Below are 20,432 nucleotides of genomic sequence, written 5' to 3'. Positions count from 1 at the left end.
GCATGAAGTAGCCCGTGTATAGTTGTGAGAAAAAGTCAATAGGCTAAACTGACTGAAGACGAGATGCGCCAAGGGCGGGTTGTGATAAAGTTGCGGGATGACAGATTAGTTTAGCATCGTGCCTGCACTAGTCGTGGATGATGGACTATGGTCGGGGAATAAGAGAGCCACCAGGAACAAGCACAGGCACGGGAAGGAAGCCGAAAACGAAGGTCAGAAAGAAAGCAATCAACCAACTTGATTAGGTAAAGTAGGACTGGTCCAAGCAGAGACAAGACTACTGCCATGCACAATTAAGCATATTTGCTTGATGACGCGGAGAAAACGTGTACATTGTGCACACACTTATACTTACTTAGACTTACATGTCCTCCGTACACACTTGCATCTACATGCTTCTACTACCTTGCCTGAATATGTAAGTATGTAAAGAATTACATGTACATCCATGTGCAGGACTCTTGGAGAGCCTATCAAGATTCGAGAGGGCGTTAGTTGGCTGTCCGCTGCCTCGGATGCCACGAGCTTAAACAGTCCAAGCTTTGCCTCTAAATTTGGGTCCCGTTTCAAGCTTCAAGCAGGGGGCCTCGGTACGTTGCTATCCTTGATTCACCTACAACCCCTGCCACGCTCACGCCTTGCTGAGGTGATGAGATCTGCTGCCCCCCTACTCCGTAGTCTCCTAGGTATTCTTCCCGCCGTAATTCTCCGAACACAAACGCTCGCGTCAGTCTCAGGCCGGGCCTGCTTCTCCGTGTCTTTGCGAATGCTGCTTGTCTTACGTTCTTACGCGCAGAGTCACACTAGCTCCCAGCCACCACGTTGAAGAAACAACTGTATCCCTCGCACGGCCTGACGTAACTCGGACGCTCTTCCGCTCTCTTTTGGTCACACGGCCACCTCAGGTCAGACTCATTATGGGAAAGGGGGAGCACTGACAACCACACTGATCTGTCTGTCATAACACACCACCCATTAGAAGGGGAGCCACAGACAGAGAGCCTGTCTACACCACTTCTGGTTGACATACAGCCCTCCAAGCCCGCTAGAAAGCTTCCATTGCTGCAGCCCGCGTTCTACCGTTTGCTCCTCGCGTTACTGCAGGCTACAACGGCGGGATCTTAAGTCGATCTCTCATGCAGTGCTTCGCTCGTTGTTCGTCACCTCGCAGCAACCTCATCAAGACAAGGTTTTCTGCTCACCATATACCCCTCCTTGATCCATAGAAACAGATAGTCGTACCATGGTGCCGACAGGCAAACCTTCCTTTCGCACCACTTGGGTGCATATCGCGGACGCACATCGCGGGTGATCGCCCGCCGGAGAAACACGAACACTCCAAAATCGCTGTCCTAGACTGCAGCGGCATCAGCAGATCTCATCTTAGGCTTACTCGAGCACTCCGAGACCGTGTCTCTCTTACTATTACTTACCCCGGATGTGGAGAGGGCTACCAGTCTTGACATGCATCCGGCGCCAACTAATCGAGCGTAAAACCACAATCACCGCAACCATGGCATGTCTCCGTAACCAAAGAAAAGTCCTTCTATCCGTACACACGGCCAGGGCAACGGCCGCACTTCCTGACTCCCAAACGTGGACCAGCGTTTCCGAGCCTGGACTCGGAGGCTCTCCAGGCCTGCTTCAGGGCTGAGGCGATACAAATCCTTACTACCAAGACTTTTAGCCAGGGGAAATAAACGGGTCCTCGAAGGCTTAGCGGACGGAGCTTAACGGTTGCCCATCGAGAGTCCCTGTGAACATCACGGTAGATACTCCATTCCATAGTGGTACCTAGACCACAGAAGATCTCCCCTTCGCCTCTGGCCTGGCGACTCCAGATCTTCCCTAGGTCCCAAGCATTCCAGTCCGATCACCGAAACCGTAAACCTCTTGGCTACCGTAAGAAGGCTGCATCAAGTTTCTGACTCTTGAACCAATCGGAACTCTGGTTGCCTCTTCTCGTGCGTCCCCTACACCTAAAAACCGACTTGCTGACTACAAGCCACGCGCGTGTTCCTGAGTTGGCAGAGTTCCAGAGTCCCTGAGTTGCTGTGTTCCTCTCACATCGTCACTCAAATCAACTTCAAGGCACAGCACGGCCATTCGTCGCCAAGACCTCCACTGAAACAGATTCGCGAGCAAAGATTCGCCAAGCTTCATGCACCCGAGAACCTAACTTCACATCCCAATAATCCCACACATCGTCCCTCGATGTCTCTCCCCCTCGAGCCTCGAGCGTCGAGCTAGCAACCCGGCAGCACATCGACACATCCTCGCGCATCCTCCACATCGCGAGCCCCTCGCCGCACATCCAAACTGCACATCACTCAAATCATTCCGTCTCCTAAACACGCCGTACACCACCAAACACGCGCGCGCGCGCGCAGCAACTACCTTACCAAGGGCAACGAGGCGCAGTAGCCCCAACCCATCCAAGCCTAGCAGCACCCCCAGGATCTGTATGTGGGCGGGTGGATTCTCGGGACGCTTCCACGTCTCTGTTTCTGGAAGACGAATCCAGCAACGTAGATGCGATTTGCTCTGAGCTGCCTCTTGGCGATCCGTTTGTGATGCTTCAACTTCTAAACCCCAGCCTCCTTCGTATCGCATGTCCACGCTTGCCGTCCAGTGACCCGCCTCCGACGTCGCCGTGGTCTTGTCGTCCCAACTTCACCTGGTTGAATCACGGTGAAGGGTTTTCACAATTCCAATTCCCTCGCGTTCAGCTGTGAAGTCAATCAAAGGACAGAATCCGAGATTTACACACCCCCAGCCAGCCCGCCCACGCCCCTCCTCTTGTTTCCCTATGCTGCTTGAGCCGACGCGATACCGAGCCATGCTTGAGGTTGACTTTGACTGACGGCTTCAAGGTCCTAGCCATTGGGAACACACTGACACTGACGAAGGGTTGCAGGGTGCAAGGTCTAATCGGGGATGCAAGGTAGGCCGGCAAGGGCGAGTCTATGTCTCTCCTTGCCGCTAATGTACCTCTGCGTATGTATGAGCGCGCATGTATGGGAAGAGGAGAAGGAGGTGAGGTTCAGCTGAGAACAGACCCTGGAACCTCATCGTATGCTTGCTTGCTTGCTTACCCACCCGCCTGGCCTTGCCTTGTCTCTGCCTGCACCGCACTGCTTCGTTGCTTTGCTTGCTACGACGGTGGCCCAGCATGGAACGATCTGATTCCGAACCTCCCACCCAAAATCCATCCCATCTCAACCCAAGGAATTTGTCAAATTCGTCTCCCCTGACCATGATATGGAATGCCAAGCAAGTCCAGTCAAGACCTTCTATATAACAGTCCCGTCCACACCATCATGTCTAACCTTTTTTCCTACCTCATCACACAGCATCAACAAAGCAAGCCTTTCACTTCTTCACCCTTTCCACTTTCCTTACCTATCTCAGCCCCGGTGGCTCTTCACGAATAGGATCTCTTAATCTCTAAAAACAACTCCGATTCACTCTAGTTTCCTCAAGCTCGAATCTCTCATTCAAAATGCGCTCCCAATCGCTCCTCGTCGCCGCCCTGGCTGCTACCGTCTCTGCCCACGGCACGCTGATGTCCGTCGAGGGCGCCAATGGCGTCACCATGCCCGGTCTCACCAGTAAGCTTTTACCACTTTCCTGAGCAACATGGTCTGCTCTTCCACACACCTACACACAAATAACTAACTCACTCACCTTTCAGTCGCTGATGGAACTCCCCGTGACTGCTCCTCCAACGGCTGCGGCTCTCAGGCCGACACTGCCATCATCCGTGACCGCGAGATCGCCTCCGGTGAGGTTGGCCCTCTTGGCCGCACTCAGGGCAACGGCCCCGTTGACGCCTCCGTGATGGTCAACAACTTCATGGGTGGTGCTGCCGCCCCCAAGAACAACGGCGCCGCATCTGGCACCGGTGTCGAGGACAACATCCCCAACATGAAGCGCGCCGAGCTCTACGCTCGCCAGGGTCTCGCCGGCCTCTTCGGCGGCGGTGGCAAGAACAAGGGTAACAAGCAGAACGGTCCCCCCGAGGCCCGCGTCGCCGCCACTGCTGGTATGGGTGCCTCCCAGGGCATGCCCACCGCCGCCGACGACGGCACCATCTCCATGACCTTCCGCCAGATCAACCAGGATGGCGCCGGTCCCATGACCGCCGATGTCGACGGCACCTCCGGCGGCACCAAGGAGGAGGCGTTCCAGAGCGCTCAGGTCACCACTGACGTCCCGGGCCTCGGCGTCCAGGGTCTGTCCCTCGCCACCAACACCGATTTCCCCATCAAGGTCCAGATGCCCGCTGGCATGACCTGCGACGGCACTGTCGGCATGGCCTCCAACGTCTGCGTCGTCCGTGTCCGCAACGGTGCTGGTGCCGGCCCCTTCGGTGGCTCTGCTGCCTTCACCCAGTCCGCCGCCGGCCGCAAGCGCGCCATTGCCTACCGTCTCAAGAAGCGCATGGAGCTCAACAACCGCGCATAAGCGGCTTGTCCAGCGATTCTTTGATGAGGATCTTCTCGGTGTGTCAAACCTGGGAGTTTGGAGGACCCGATCGACGCTGCAGGAAGTCAGGGACTTCTGAGGCTTGGTGGATTCCAGACTTGGGTATAGAGCTTTTTGGAAACGACCGTTCTTTATTTCCTACATACTATTTTTCTTATTAGGTCGTCATTTTTCCATAGGCAATTGACGCCGATCGGAGTTTGAAAAACTTCTTCTACACTCTCGCTGTGATGTGATCCTATGTGACAAGGTCAGCAAAGCAAACATCATAGTTCGTCAGCCTGACAGTCAGACCTCTGCGCCCATACTTCCATCACCCGACAAAACAGATGCTTAAAGTTGAACAGACAAAATGACCCGAGGATACTAATCAGGCAATACTTGGAGGCAAATGCTGCCCTCGTCCGAAGCTGAATAGACTTCTGTTGCACAGGCCATATCCCTTTTGCTCGGTCTTGCAATGACTTGACACCGGACTTGTGTCAGGCGGGCAGGAAACTAAACACTTTTGACCAATAGCGGCGGAGGAAACATTGCGATTCTTTTGTGAATTTGATCATGGCCTGGCCATTCGCATGCCTCTCTCGGCCATACATCCACTGGAGAAAAAAAAAAGAGATGGACGGAGGGTGTCTATTGCTTGCAAGAAACGAGATGGTTGTCAATCATTCAACGAGTATTCTACCCACATGACGCCCTTCCCCAGGCCGAAGATCCAATCCTCGGCCGCCAGGTTCACTCCATCCCAACGCCGGATTTTGATGCTATGCTGCCAGACTGTTATGTATTATAGCGGTACCTCTATGTTTAGGCTGCTGCCGTTTAAAGTGTAGCGATGCGAACATTTGCGCAGAAAGTGTCTGCGTTGTTTACGGGTAGAGCATTGCTGCTACGCCCAGATGTTATGCTTTTGCTGAATCATGAAAGTGCGTCCTTATGGACGGGAGCTGAGGAGAAAATCACCATCGGCGACTTCGATGTCGGGTTAGTGAAAGAGGGAAAATAAAAAGGAAACGATAGACCTTGAAAGAAGACTTACCTGTAAGCCGAATCAACCTTGGTGACGCGCTTACGCATCTTCATTCCTTCCGGCTTGCCATCTCGGTCTGCCTTGGATTTGGGGGCAATGCCGAGGAGCTCGGCCTCTAGTGCAGATAGTTCCGATGCATCAGAACCAAAGGACGCTACAGAGTGCCTAGAAGCTGGACGTGATTCATCATGGCTGCTGTGAGATCCACGGCGGCGGGAGCGGCGAGAACGAGATCGGGATCGAGACGCCTGTCGACTATGTGGCCGACTGTCTGGTCGCGATGTTCCGCGATGAAGCATAGGTGGCGATGCCCCCCTTTCCTGGAAATCGTTGGTCGATGTCTGTCTGCGAACATTCCGAGAGCTGTAGTATCCAGAATCCTGGAGACCCGCGTCTTCAAATCGCCTTGATGGGCCGGCGTCTTGAGACTCGTCCAAGGACATGAGGAGCGTATGGCCTGGATCGGAATCAGTGCGTTCTGGTCTTTGGTGACGATAGCGATCCGTCGGTCTCGAGTCCTCCCTGGATCTAGAATTGTGCGGTGAGGTGGCATTATAGCCGGGAAGCGAGTCAACTTTGTGCCTCTTGTGACGATGATCCGCCCATTCGCCACCTTCTGGGACGCCCCTGGCTCGAGAGTTCTTGTATGTTGAATCGTCCAAAGTCCGCTTTCGATTATTGACCAGACGGTATTCACGGTTTTCTGGAGTAGGAGGTTTCGGAGGGAGAGACGGAAACCCTGGAAGGCGACTGGACTTGAACGTGCTGGGCCTCTCTCGGGGCTCAGGGGGTTGTTTTGGAGCACTACCCTCAGGGCACTTCCAGAAAGCTGGGTCGTACTGCAATGTGACGAAGAACTCGGTTTCTCGTATCGGCCGCGAGAATTCCATGAGGTTGCCTTCTGTTGCAAATTGAGACTGAATCCAAGTGGCGTTCCACGCCGGAGGCAACACAATATTATCGTGGTATTCCTCAGGCCCCGGTAACGGCTTGGCAATCGGGTCTGGTTGGTGAGTTTTCTCTAGTTCTTTGAAGATCATCTCTTCTTCCCAGTTCCAATCGTATTCTTCATCAGCTTCCTGTTCTGAAGCACTGTTGATGTTTACGCTTTTAGGTGTATCGCTCGCGACTGATGGCGCCTCGACGACGACCTTTGATCCGGCTTCGAGCTGTGGCAGTATTGGCCCTGGCCTGGCTTTATTTTCCGACTTTGGTCTAGGCTGTGAAGGATCTCGTTTCGACTGATTGCCTTGTTTATTTCGGCGAGGACGATCTCGATTATTATGCCCTTGGCGATGTCGCCCATTCCGGTCTCTTGGCGGCTGGTTCCTCGCAGGAGGAATTGGCGGGAGCCCCGGTGGTGTAGCACGTGGAGGGCCAGGCAAAGGAGGCGGGTGACCATATCCTGGAGGTGGCGGCGCCCATGAGGGAGGGTAAGCACTCGGTGTTGGGGGCGGTTGAGACCCATAGTGCGGCTGAGGATAGCCTCCCGGAGGTGTTGAATTATATGAGGGCGGGTACTGGCCGCCTGAAGGTGGAGGACCGGAGTGATATCCAGGGCTAGAAGAGTAAGATGGGGGAGGAGGAGGAGGGTACGGAGCACTCCCAGCGTATTGTGGTGGTGGTGGTGGTTGATAAGGAGGAGGCGGCAGTCCAGACGGACCGGGAGGCGGAGGCGCGCCATACTGGCCAGATGGTGGATAATGGTAGGGTGCAGGAGGAGCGGGAGGTGGTGGGTGGGCACCCGGGGGAGGCGGCGGCGGCGGGGAATATTGGGAATAGCCGGGGTAGTTCCCTGTCGGCGGGGGAGAGTAGGCATTCGGAGGTGGAGGATATGAAGGATAGGAAGGCAGGGGGCCGGGGTACGGAGGAGCATGGGGTTGACCCGGGGGCGGAGCGTAGCGAGTGACGATCGGATTGCCGCTTGGTGGGGCCGAGTACTTGGTCACAACAGCACCCGGCCGGCGTCCGCCGTGTTGATATTCACCACTCCGGCCATGATGATCATGGCCACTCGAAGTATTTTTCCGGGACAGTCCACTTTGGTCGAGTCAGTCATGGTTCAAACTTGAAGCAAGGGACAGTTGTTGTCACGTCCGACAAGATTCTGCATCACAAAACTTACGCGGGCTTCGCTCTGACAGGTTCCGGGCAAGCTACGGCCCAATGGCCAACGCCGCCACAATTGATGCAGCTTGGCTCTTTCATGGACGGCCCCATTCCTGGCGCGTGGTCGGCCATGGCTGATGATGGTCGTGTCTTGGCTCTTGGGTCGACGTACAGCTTTGGCCCAGGCCCAGAAGGGGAGATCAATAAGAGTGTAGGGAGTGTACCGCGACCAAGGTAACGAGACACTGGATAGCATCTATGAGCCGGGAGTGGCCCAGTAAGAAAACAAAAAGTAGAGAAGGGTAGAAGTGTTGGTATACTATTAGCAGAAATAGTTCGGATGAGGTTGCCAACAGGAGCTGAATAAGAGAAGACTTGATATATCAGAAGGTGCTCGGCAAAGAGGGAGAAGGAGAGTCAGAGACGCAAACCTTGGTGTTCGCGCTGCGCTTACAGCAGGTGAAGGAGATGCTTGATAACGGCCGACCCCAGACCATGTAGTGGCGGATATGAGAGATGGTCTCTTGATTTGACTGAGACACGAGATGGCAGGCAGTCTATTGATCAAGGTGACGATGCCTCGGAGCCTTCAAATGTCTCTCTCTAGCGGATGCGCCTAGGCAGTCTGGAGTGGCGCATCGCCTGTTGATGGCCAGAGTATGGGGGGAACGGTGAGATGGGCTGGTAATGAAAGCCGTAGCCCGACCTCCAAAGTGAGGAATCTTGATGGCGAGGCCCAAACCAGGCGACTATCGTGGGCTTTGTCTCATTCCAGAGAGGGCAACTGGGATGAGGTTGTGGGAAAGCGCGACGAAGTTGACCAAAGGACGGAGGTTGCGCGCCCAGGCTCAGGCGTAAAGTGGGGCAAATGCACCTGCCCAGTGAGGCACAGCTGAACACCCACGGCAACTCCTTCCGCGCGGAAGGCTGAAAGGGGCCGGAAATTCATCGGGCCGGAGGGGGGGGGCATGCTTTCTTTTAGGACAGGAAAGGGCAGCAGGAGACACGGTCCAGCCAGATTCAGACTCGAGAACATTGGGAAGAGGCAGTACCTAAGTAAGGTAGCTGACAGACAATGCAGCTTGATTATTGCTGCATGTCATATGGATGCATGTCTTGTGCCTGCAGCATCAAAGACCACACGGCTGGTATGTCATGCACAAGCAGTGAAGCACGCACTGTCTTTGTGCATCTAGATCATCTGAGAAACTAGGATCCAGAGGGGCAATATCTGACGACATGACAAGTCTCCTGGGACATCAGGGACTGGTTTTGTCTTCAAGTCTCGAGGTTGTCATGAGCCAGATCTTGAGGAGCTCGCATCTGCTGTCATTGGGCTAGATTGGCAGACCATGATGCTATGCCATGCCATGATCAAGGGCAGTTTGGAGCTGTTCGAGCGAGGCTTGAAAAGGTAGAGATTACGAATATCTCAACTGGGACCATCTAGATGCTACTCCATCGCGCAGACGCAGGCGCAGGGCATCTGAGTTCAACCAGGAGCAAGACGAGACAGACGGTCAAGACAGAAAATGAAAGAAAGGCTAGGTATTCTAGATTCAAATAGAGACCAAGGTGAATAGACGGGCGTGGCATTCAAGAAGACCAGCTGGCAGACCAGAGAGATGTCGGTTGCCTGGGAACTTTGAGGGAAAACCAAGGTTGGTGAAGGGAAAGTGTGGCTGCTTTTTCTATGACGATCCAGATATCAGGTGCAGTTTGAACCCTGGAGACGGTGAGGAATTGATCTGAACGAACGGGGTCGGCAGCCCAGCATCTCTCAGTGAGTGAATAATAGACGCGTCTGAAAACAACCAAGGAAATAAAGTATCGAACTACAGTCCACTGCCGGGGCTCGCAATAGCAACCAAGATTCTGTTTGTCTCTCTGGAAATCGCAGACCAAAAGCTGCTGCTGGCGGAGGAAAATGACAATGAACGGGGAAACTCGTCGGGCCGGTGGAAGCGGGACGACCTGAGTACCATCAGTTTGGTAGTGGAGGTGATTTGTACGGACGCAACTGCGTGAGGTGAGGAAAAGAAAAGGGCGCACCCGCCATGTCAAACCAGACGGAGGGGGGGGGAAGGTGACTTTATATGAGCCCAGGGCAGCCATTGATGGACGCGCCCCCTGCTGACCTAGCAAGTCGGGGCTTCCTTGGCCAGTAGTGGCCCTGCTGCCCATTCATCATCTTGCGCCGTGGTGCAGTCCCAGCGCTTCTGCAGCGTTTTGCTAGGGGCTTGTAGCGAACGACAACCCCCTAAATTGTTCGATGTTTACGTAAGCGCCTCGAGCCTGCCGTGTCTGCCCACTGCCAGGTTTGAATGCGGGGCCTTAGTATATGGCCGCGCCCAATTACATCCCGTCTTCCATGCCACTCTGCCTTAGGTAAGCACACGGAAAAGGTACGTGAGCAGGTGAAGTGTCTGATGTTTGGATGGGATTTCTCAGCCGGGCCCGAGCTTGCCCCCCAGCTGCTTCCAATTTGAGATGGGCGTCGTCTGTCCATTGCAGCACAGCATGACGTCCCTCGCTGCCCGCCGTAAGAGCTACCACCCATCCATTCCAAAAAAGAATGTTCAACTGCGACTGAAGAACAAGGTACCTTACCTTGCCTTGCCTTGGGCAGCTTACCTCACCACGCTCTCTTTACGAGGGCATCGCCACGGCTTCCCTTCGTTCTCTTCCTCTCTTGTGCTATGAGCGACTGTGTTCTTTGAGCCACCGGTCCTATTTGACGATTCAAAGCCCACCCAACACAGGCGTGCACTATTACCTCCCCCACCCCATATCTTTCGTCGATTCAGCCTGCGCTTCAACTCGTCCACTTTGTCCATTCTGCCGCCGCGCGCTTCCTGCTCCCATGTAAAGACACGTCGTCCTCGATCATGTTACTACAACCACGAAGCTCCCCAGTACACATTGCCCGCCTCTTGAGTAGAAGTGGTCTCCGACGACCTGCTTCTTGAACCGCCGACCTTTGCGACAACCCTTCGCTGTAGTCCTGCTACACCTTTTCCACCCCAAAATCAACTAGATACCACCGGCCTCACAGCTGCTGTCGCATACCACTACGTCAAAGATGCCTGGGCTCCCAGGTAGGAATTGCTCTTGTCCCCCAGGTTATGCACTTCCTCTGACCACTTTGTGCTACTACAGCTTCCGTCGACCTCGACGAGTGCATCTCACGCTTGTACAAGAGGGAACTTCTCGCCGAATCCGTCATCGAGGCCATTTGCGCCAAAACGAAAGAGCTGCTGATGCGCGAGAGCAACGTCGTTCACGTTCGCGCCCCCGTTACCGTCGTCGGCGATATCCATGGCCAATTCTACGACCTGATCGAGATCTTCAAGATTGGTGGATGGTGCCCAGACACCAACTACTTGTTTCTGGGTAGGTACGCTTTGGACCAAACGTTGGTAATGCAAAGGCTGACTGACTGGCTGCCCAACAGGAGACTACGTCGACCGCGGTATGTTCAGTGTCGAAACGATATCTTTGCTTGTGTGCTTGAAACTTCGATACCCCAATCGCGTGCATTTGATTCGAGGCAACCATGAGTCTCGCGGCGTCACCCAGTCCTATGGCTTCTATACCGAATGTTCAAGAAAATACGGAAACGCCAACGTGTGGCACTACTTTACCGACATGTTCGACTTTCTGACTTTGAGCGTGGTCATCAACGACAAGATCTTCTGCGTCCACGGCGGTAAGACAGCCTACATCTCCACGCGCCCGCCTTCGCCGTTACCTACCGGTTTCGACAGTTTGCTGATTTGTATGCTCCAGGCCTCTCCCCATCCATTCACTCCATCGACCAAATCGTAATCATCGACCGTTTCCGCGAGATTCCTCACGAAGGCCCCATGGCCGACCTGGTCTGGTCTGACCCCGATCCCGAGCGCGACGAGTTCTCCCTCAGTCCACGTGGAGCTGGCTATACCTTTGGCGCGCAAGTGGTCAAGAAATTCTTGGCTGTAAACAATATGGACCACATCCTGAGAGCACACCAGCTATGCCAGGAGGGCTTCCAAGTTCTATACGACGATCGCTTGAGTACAGTATGGAGTGCGCCCAACTACTGCTACCGATGTGGAAATATGGCTAGTGTTCTGGAGGTCAGCGATACCGGCGAGAGGTTTTTCAACGTCTTTGCTGCAGCACCAGAGAATGACCAGCATAAAGACATGCAGCTGGGTGGTGGAGAGAAGCAGGCAGATGGCAACTCCCTTCCCGATTACTTCCTGTAATGCGCGGCTGGAGTCTGCATTTGGTGCCTAGACGATCTTAGAAGGGGATGATGTATACAGGAGCAAGAAAATGGCGTGTGGTCTGAGCCCAGTATCCAGATGCATCACCAAGCTGTTCTTATAAAAGGTCATTATCAGAATGGCCAGGTGGACGAGACCACCACGATTAGAGTACATTGAGAAGATGTCACGTCTTACGCCTCACGCCACGGGACGACTTATAGACGAACATTTGATGAGGATCCAACGGGATCTGTATTTTTGGTAGCTTGGGCACAAGAGATGATGGCCCGGCAGAACGAAAAAAGTATCTGCCATCTAAACCGTCCAATTTTTGTTTTTGTTTTTTGTAATCGTGACTTCATGTGCAATAACCAGTGTATGAGGTTGAGAGCAAAATTTGTGTGGGTGTGTATGTGTGTGTTGTATAGCAAGAGAAGAAAAGGGGAATTTCCATCGGCCTCGCTCATCACCCATGTTTCCTGCGTGTTGGCCGCGACCTAGTTTGACCTTTTGTAATTCTATTCGTGTTGGGAATGAGCGAGTGAGATGTTGTCCTGCATGCCTGCCTCGAGTTCCACCACATATATCCTCCTACCCGTGATCGGGTTCGATTCTGCTGACGCATGCGTTCGTTCTCCTTCCGGTAAAGGGGTCGAGTCCGGGAGGCCAAGTTGTAGATGAGAGAGACAGGACAGCATTTCGGGTCGATGAGGATGACGACAGGACGAGGGGGTAATTCAGCCATCGGGGGCTCGTCCACTCTACCAGTCCTTGGCGATGTCGAAAGACCACTCAAAGGTCAAGTGAGTCTTCTTGTCGTCATCGACGAAGCTGGAAATGGCGTTGTAGTGACCTCTGGCGAGCATGCCGGAGGGAGCGTCCTCCTCTTGGACTGCGCAAAGGGTCAGTATTACTACATCAAGCGACACTGCTTCAGAAGCGAAACTTACAGCGCTTGGTATAAGTGGTCTGCTTGTCGGTGTTGGGAGCGTAGCTGCCCTAGAGATAACAGTCAGCATCACTGTAATGAGATGAAAGTGAGGGGAGGGAAGACTTACCAGCATCTCAGAGTCCTTGCTGACCTTGATTCCCTTGCGCTTGACGACCTGGACGTACTGCAGACCGCTAAGAATCTCGTGCTGGACCTTGAACTTGGCAACCATGGTGAACTTGGCGCCCTCCTTAATCTTGAAGGGCTTATCCTTGAGGGTCGCCTCAGAGCCAGGAGCAGCCAGGTCAATGGTGACGGGGTCGCGACCGGGAGACTCCATGGTCAGGGAGAGGATGATGCAGACACGGGGGTCAGAAGCGTCAGAGAGGTCCTTGCCGCCGCCAAGGCCGAGAGACTCCTTGTAGCGCTGGAGAGACTCATCGTTCTCGTCTGTAGTGCTGTTAGTCGGCTGGTCATCTCTCATCTCGTATTGTTCCAGATCCAAGGGCTCAAGAACAGCCAGGCCATGTGCTGCCCTAACAACAAGGGGAGACATATAAAAGTCCCGAATCAAGTTGGGATCTTGGGTGAGCATGTTTTCTTGGAGGCGGGGTGAGTTGGGAGGATTGGGAGGAACAGGGTGTGATAGAGCTCTTGCTCGGTGAAGGTGTCTCTCCTCCATCATCTTAAATGACTGAGGACGCGATCCCGAGGGAGTTGAGAGAGGAGCAGGGGGAAGCTCAATAGAGTTCCGGTTAGCGAGGGCGTTATTGCGGTTGCGCCTCTGCATCATGCGACGCATACCCTCATATAACGCCTCCATGGTAGTGAGAGGATATTACATGTGAGGTGTCTGTGGTATTGATATCGTAGTGATAATACGGAGAAAGTGAAGATCGCGATTGGTGACGGTGACGGTGGTAGCGATGATGGAAAAAAGTGGTTGAAAGGCAGTGAGGGTGAAGGTGAAGGTGAGTGAAGTGCGAGAATGAGTGTGAGAACGGGTGTGGGCGTGGGAGTGGGCGTGGGTGAGGAAGGTGCAAGCAGCTGGGTGCCTTCCCTCTCCTGCTGGTTCTTTGGTGAACTGTGCCATGAGATGGATGTCGAGCATGCCATCTCCTGTCACCGAGGTGAGTGCAGAGATGGGAGAGGTTCACATCTTGCACACACCGATCCTAAGGCAAGGTGAAGGAAGGTGTGTGAGGGGCATTTCTGGAGGGACCCAGCTGGAGCTATCCCGCCCCCAAAACAGCAGCACCCAGAACTGAAAGAAACCAAATGGGGAGCAAGAATCAATACAGAGTCAAAGACTTACCCATCTTCTGGTACTCGGCCAGACTCTGCTTGGGCTGGGAGAGCTTGTAGCCCTGAGTCTCCTCGGGCATGGTGTCCTCTTGCTCGTGGGAAGCCATGGTGATGATGGATGGTGATGGTGGGGTAAATGTGGGAGCTGGAGCTGGAGCTGAAGCTTGAGCTGTGGAAGCTTGGTTTGAGAGCGGGTGTATCGGAGGCTATGGGCGGAAAGTAGCACAGGTGTGTGATGAGGCCGTAAATTGGAAGGCTGTGACAATGTTTACTCTGGAGGAGAGAAGTTGAGGATCAGAAAGGATAGTAGTAAGGTCAGGGCGAATGGAGTTGAGGTAAGGCCATGGCTTGTCCCCGGCCAGTCAAGACGAGGCAAGCAGCAAAGCAGCAGCGCACGGCAAAGGTCACCGCTTCCCGTTGCCCCTCATTCTGCTCAGGTCTGGCTGGGTCTGGGAGTCTGGGTCTGCCTTCTTCCCAGTCAGTGCCAGCCAAAAATCGACGACGAGGCAGGGGGGGCATTGGGGGGAAGCGTCACCGCGTCAGGGCCAATTGAGGGACTGTGGGCGCTGTAAAGTGGGCTCTGATGGATTCAGGACCGGCCTTGACTGGACGAGACGAGAGACTTCATTGGTCGAAATATCTTTGGATCTGGACCTGCATTGATTGGCCAACATCTGGAACAAGATGGAACTTCACACACGAAACCAGGCACCATCACCAAAGCCCTCCTATCATCCTATGTACTCCGTATCTCCTCCCCTTTCAATTACGTTAGGTAGTCAGAGCATAGGCAACTGTATAGCAAAGCAGCATCATCAGTCAGCACAAAGATTCAACCTCTTTGAATGGAATCTTGCTGCTGCCCCTCGATGACTATCATGCCGTGCGACCTTACCGTTCCACATTGCCCAAGCCAAGTACCCCAGGAGAGCCAAGTAGCTGTGTAGGTACTTGGATACCTAGATACAAATACCTAGGTTGTTATGCAGCTTTCTGCCCCTCCAAGTGTCTTCTGCAGCCAATCTCGATACGGGATGGGAGGATAGGTACCTAAGAGGAGAGCATCCATCCATATCAACCACGATTCTGCGTGTATCGGCTGGATGAGCGGTCTGGAATGGTTCCTGATGAGGGGCACAATCGACAAGCTTCAGAAATCCAGTGCTCCCCACTGCTCAAGACGGGAGACCGCAAAGAAAGTACAGAACGAACGTCCACTTACTTCATCCCGCGCCCCTTTGCTTGAATACCTTGTAAGCATTCGCACCACGCAATGTGAGAATATCGTCTAGTAAGTCCGCGCTTGACAGGTGGCAGATGCTTCATGCGGGCCATCCATGAAAATGAGCTATCCGCACTACGTACTCCGTAGTGCGCCAGTGTTGAAGAGCTTTCTTGCTGGCAGCGGCATCGTTGCCGGAGGCCAGAGCTTCTCTTTAGTGGATCTTGTCGCTTGTTTGCATTATTATGACCCGTGGGATTTTTATGCACATAAGAGCCCCGTATATGTATGCAGTACTCACATTGCGGCTTATGTAATGGGTACCAAGACTGAACCGATCTCATCGGCATTCAGGCCATCTTAAAGATAAGGAAGCATCACCCGTTTCCAAGCTCCAGCTTCTCACGGTTGCGTGGTTCTGAATAAGTCTCTGGCCGGTAAGCCATCCAAAATCTCAGTAACAAGAACGTCGTGTATCAACAAGCCTGGCACTGTTGCGTTGCTCTGGCAGCAGTGTCCTATTGTACTTGGCTCCTGGATCCGTCTTTCTTGCTGTTCAGCCTAGGCGAGATGAGGAACTCTAGAGGCTGACCATCGGCCTCATTTGTCTTAGGCACCTGGCGACAGAAAAGATGGACTTCCTGTTGTGTCAACCGAACCCAGGACTTTCATGAGCGAGCACTATTGCCTTATCGATTAGACTGCAGCTGCTGCAGCTAATACTGTAGGTAGATACTGCAATGCACGGGATGGGGGAAACGTGGTCGAATGATGGGCTGAAGGCGGGATAGCTGCAGTTCGCCCGTTGCCAGGCACAATCGTAGCCGGGTGCGGGCCCCCCGCGCTGCGTGCTCTGGTGCTGCCGCCGCCGCCGCTTTCAGTCTCGGTGCAAGGAAAGGATGTCGGGCAAGTCGAAAGGGGGGATATCCCTGCATGACATGCTGGAGAAGAAGTACGGACACAGTACTCAGTACTCCGTACCTTGGTGAGAAGGGAGAAGAGACACTGGACCCTTCTTGAGCTTGAAGAAGCCTGTGGCCTGTGGCTCGTTTGTCTCCGCTTGGCTGGAGACTGCGAACGGCGCCCAGGGTGTCCAAAGCTTTGCGCGTTCGCGACGAGAATTGTTGGGGACTGACTGACTGGGGGGGGGCAGACTGAAGAGCTTCTCTGAGGAAACGTGTGCTCACTGGGAGTCTGGGACAGAAAAGTGTCAAAATCTCAACTTTCTCTCGGCTTGGCTTAAGAAGCGACATGGGTCACGCAACGGGTAAAGGCAAAGAAGGAAGGGACCGTCGCATCGATAATCTTCCTTCCCTCCTTCCTCAGGAGTCAGGGACTTTCCTTCCGACTTTGCGCAGCTGGCAGGATGTATCGATGTATCCGTTCTTAGGTACTGCATTTCCGGGGAAAGCGCCGGGAGTGCTGGTCGTCAAATGCGGCAAGTGGCAGTCGCGATAGACAGGTACATCTCCTCTGGTATCATAGCCATACATAACAAAGGTGGCCATCTATGTCGCATACCTGGCTCCAATAGTGCCTTTTACGTGCTCTTCGACCTTCAGGCTTCTCCCGCGTCAGGGTCACGCCGTCACGCTTCGCTTTCCGAACCCGCAGTTCCACCCCTCCCTCCAATCTTACCCAATGAGCAGGAGGACCCCCAAAGTTTGAGGTGAAGCTCTCTTTCTCTCACTGTTCTACCTTAAGGTACTGCAGCTGCTGCCACTGATCGAGACTCGAGTGGTGAGGTACCTACCGTACTGCTCCAATTTGCGCGCGCAAAAGTCGCCCAGCTTCAGGCTCTTTCCGTCCCGGGGCCGCCTCTCTTCCTTCCATTTCCTCTCCTGTCCTCCTCCTCACAAGTCACCACCACCACCACCTCTCTCTCTCATCCCGCGACTCGTCCCTCCTTCTTTCCTTCACACCACCACTACCACACCTCACTCTCTCACACACATTCCCTCCACATCTTCTTTCTTCCCCTCGATCCATCCTTTGAGACAGCTTTGCCCTTTGTGCCTGTGCCCTTATCGGGATCGCTGTTCCCATTGCCTACAATCAATTATAATCTTTTTTTTCTTCATCAACCGCATCGCCAAACCCACCCCTGCACCCTTTTTTTACGCGACAGACCCGTCACGTCACGTCGGCGCTCCGAGGATCCAACTCCATCGCCAGCTCCCGTCAGCTCCAACGAGTCTTCGGTAAGCGACACCTACCACACACCTCACCATCATTCTCTTCTTTGCGCGCCGCCTCTGCGCTTCTACCTGCCCTCAAGCTGACGCGACGATTTAGTCCCTTTCTCCGATCGAGCTCATCGTCGACGCGACCTGGAAGACACCACTCCTCGATTGCCGCCAGCGCGCATCGCAAACTTCCTTTGAACGTACCCAATTTAATCGCCAATTTTGCGCGCTCCGTCCCACACTTCCGAAATGCCTTCTGCTACAGCTCACGAGCGGCACCTGCCCGCAAAGCGCAACACCCTCATGACTGAGGATGTGCCTCGTTGTACGAACAATTGACTGCGCCTAGCACTTTGTGCTTGCTAACCAGACTCTAGACGATGACCTCGTAGCCCGTCGTCGACTCGGTCAGACTCAGCTGACGGCCAAGATGGTCAACCTGGCCGAAGGGGAAGGCGCTGCTCTCGGTGTCTTCGACTATGCCCACCTCCGCGCTCCCTTGCCCAAGGGTATCGTCTCTGGCATCTTCAAGTCCAGCCCCAACAGCTACTTCTTGATGCGACGCAGCCACGATGGCTTTGTTTCTGCGACAGGAATGTTCAAGGCCACCTTCCCTTACGCCGAGGCCGCCGAGGAAGAGGCCGAACGCAAGTACATCAAGTCGCTCGCTTCTACCAGCCCCGAGGAGACTGCCGGCAACGTCTGGATTCCTCCAGACCACGCGTTGGCGCTGGCTGAGGAGTACGGCGTTGGGCCTTGGATCCGCGCCCTGCTGGATCCCGCGACTATTGCCGTTTCCAACACCCCTGATAGCCCTCCCAAGAAGATTACGGCGCCCCCCAAGTACGAGCTCCTCAAGGCTCACCCTCAGCTTGCTCCTCCTACCCCGACTTCCCTCCCTCGCAGCACTCGATCTCGCCGCTCAGCAAGCCCTACCAAGGCCGCCGCTGCCACGACGCTCCCTAGACCTGTCCGATCGCCCAGGAAGCGCAGGGCCAAGGCTGACTCTGTTGAGCCCAGAGAATCTACGCCCACAATTGCCACGAAGCTGGAAGTCAATGGCGTAATTGAAGAGGACAAGGACGCCGAAGCGGACATCAAGACCATTGTCAAGACTGTCGAGACGGAACCAGTGCTTGTATTCGAGGCTAGGGAAGAAGAGCTCAAGGCCAAGGTCATTGTTGACCAAGCTATCAAGACGGATGAGGACGGCAACGAGACCAAGCACACTGCCGTGTCACTAGAGCTTCCTCTGTTGAGCGCAGAGCCACCATCTGCTGAGGAGACTGCGCGTATGATTGCGGAGGCGAAGCAAATGGTCGAGGCGGCCGCCATCAAGTCAGAAGGCGTTGACAGTCCCAAGGCCAAGAGCAAGCGTGGAGCCGAAGAGATTTCAAAAGGAGATGATGAGGATGAGGAGAAGGAGATCGTTGAGGAGCCGCGATCGAAGAAGGCCAAGACCACCGAGGTGCAAGTCAAGAAGCTCCGCGTACGGAACCGGGCTTTGTTTGGTCTGAGTGCCGTGTCACTGGCCGTCGGGTATGTATCTCTGATCTGCTCATTGCCATACGGGACTAAAATCCGCTAACAAAATATGCAGCGCATTCTCGTACTTTGTCGGTTCTTTCTGAGACGTCATTTGGCGTGTCGGGAGCATTTCGGGGGGCTCTAGGTTGCAGTGAAGACGGTTGATTCTCAGTCGTGGAATATCAGATACGGTATTCTGACTACCTCAAGCCCGTTTTCCAGGCCGAGGACTCGGCGGCAGCCTTTCTATATCGTTTTATTGCCTTACTCATCATACCCAGATAGAGCCCGAGGGCACTCGGGCCAGCTTTCTTTTCACTCGTTGCTTGTGGAATATTGGGTGGGATCAAATAAGTGTACATTGACATCGTCTCCCACGGCGATAGGGGGATACGCGGGAGGGCAAGGGCCGTGGTTCAGGATTGAGGCAATTGTAGTTGATGTATTGTTTAGGTATTTCTCTGCTTTTCGGCGTCGAATGGGATACGGTGCATGCGTTGCAAGAGATGCTTCTTCGAGGCGTAATCGTCTTGACAACTATGTCGCTCGTAAGCAGTGAAAGGGTGTTGTGTCATTCTCCCTATTGGACGTGTGCAATATATAACTACCTTGACTATGATACGATCTGTATTTGTGAATCCAGCTACCCGAATGCTCCATTTCACTCAGGCAGAGCCTCATTCGGTTTCTGTCCGAGTCACTCCACAACTTTCTTCGACGTAGTACCCGCCTACATAGCTTAGTACATAAGATGATGAGGGGCTTGGGTTGTTGACTGGCTTGTATATTGCAACTTGGCCGTACGAGGTCCTTGTCCCTAACCTATCCCAGCCGCTGCTGGTAGAAAACAATGGCTCAACCGTCTATTACTCAGTCAGACGTCCCATTATTTCATGGAAGGCCCTTGGCAAAGAGTCAGTTCCTCGCCGAAATCTCCACCACTTATCCCTTCAGTCTCCATCGTCGTCTCAACTGTCTCCATCGGCAATGGAGATGATGTTTGTCAAACTGATGTCATTCGGTCCACACGCCACGGCATATAAAAATCAGAAATTTCTCACGATGTCTGAGAAGCCAAAGTCGATTCCTTTCCTACTCACCTTTTCATCGTGAGTAGAAGGCCGAGCTCGGATTTGACGTTTTCCCCAGCGACGTTATTATATCCGTACGCTCTCCCGGCACCATGCGGTATTCTTAGCATCATCTGCAAGGGGTGCGGAACCACTCTTTTCTTCTCCAATTCATTCAGGGCCGCTCCTGCAGACGCGCCAATGCATGGGTTGGGAGACAAAGGTCTCGGATGACGGGGGGAGGGGCCAAGGGCTCAGGTCGCCCGCGTGCATCATTCGGGGTAGGCACGAGCGGGCATGGCTAACACCGG

At 54.0% G+C, this 20,432-nt stretch overlaps 5 protein-coding genes across 5 annotated transcripts; 3 read left to right on the top strand and 2 right to left on the bottom strand.

Annotated features, from left to right (window-relative positions):
• Positions 1-3,502: 3,502 nt before the first annotated feature.
• On the top strand, positions 3,503-4,779 carry HER10_EVM0006876 (cell surface protein; the record flags this gene model as incomplete). Its single annotated transcript, XM_035476449.1, has 2 exons — positions 3,503-3,611; positions 3,695-4,779. The coding sequence occupies 2 exons, from the start codon at positions 3,503-3,505 to the stop codon at positions 4,465-4,467; spliced, it is 882 nt and encodes a 293-aa protein (XP_035331557.1). The 3' UTR covers positions 4,468-4,779.
• HER10_EVM0012812 (zinc knuckle) lies at positions 4,714-9,667 on the bottom strand. The gene is made up of 3 exons (XM_035483191.1): positions 7,644-9,667; positions 5,528-7,558; positions 4,714-5,460 (listed from the first exon to the last, which is right to left on the bottom strand). The coding sequence occupies exons 1-3, from the start codon at positions 7,757-7,759 to the stop codon at positions 5,448-5,450; spliced, it is 2,160 nt and encodes a 719-aa protein (XP_035331952.1). The 5' UTR covers positions 7,760-9,667; the 3' UTR covers positions 4,714-5,447.
• A 1,042-nt stretch (positions 9,668-10,709) lies between these two features.
• On the top strand, positions 10,710-11,877 carry HER10_EVM0000362 (calcineurin-like phosphoesterase; the record flags this gene model as incomplete). The annotated part of the gene is made up of 4 exons (XM_035470147.1): positions 10,710-10,725; positions 10,787-11,020; positions 11,082-11,336; positions 11,417-11,877. 4 exons carry the CDS (start codon positions 10,710-10,712, stop codon positions 11,875-11,877), a joined length of 966 nt encoding a protein of 321 aa, XP_035331137.1.
• A 764-nt stretch (positions 11,878-12,641) lies between these two features.
• Positions 12,642-14,011, bottom strand: HER10_EVM0008083 (RHO protein GDP dissociation inhibitor; the record flags this gene model as incomplete). Its single annotated transcript, XM_035477617.1, has 3 exons — positions 12,939-14,011; positions 12,831-12,879; positions 12,642-12,772 (listed from the first exon to the last, which is right to left on the bottom strand). Exons 1-3 carry the CDS (start codon positions 13,632-13,634, stop codon positions 12,642-12,644), a joined length of 876 nt encoding a protein of 291 aa, XP_035331642.1. The 5' UTR covers positions 13,635-14,011.
• A 3,113-nt stretch (positions 14,012-17,124) lies between these two features.
• Positions 17,125-19,623, top strand: HER10_EVM0002161 (KilA-N domain-containing protein). Its single transcript, XM_035471886.1, has 3 exons — positions 17,125-17,849; positions 17,902-19,063; positions 19,125-19,623. The coding sequence occupies exons 1-3, from the start codon at positions 17,774-17,776 to the stop codon at positions 19,153-19,155; spliced, it is 1,269 nt and encodes a 422-aa protein (XP_035331259.1). The 5' UTR covers positions 17,125-17,773; the 3' UTR covers positions 19,156-19,623.
• The last annotated feature ends 809 nt before the right edge of the window (positions 19,624-20,432 follow it).

Source organism: Colletotrichum scovillei, assembly GCF_011075155.1.
Source record: "Colletotrichum scovillei strain TJNH1 chromosome Unknown Contig00007, whole genome shotgun sequence".
NCBI classification, from domain to species: domain Eukaryota; kingdom Fungi; phylum Ascomycota; class Sordariomycetes; order Glomerellales; family Glomerellaceae; genus Colletotrichum; species Colletotrichum scovillei.
Note: the sequence above shows the minus strand (reverse complement) of the source record. Positions and strands in the feature narration are given on the sequence as shown.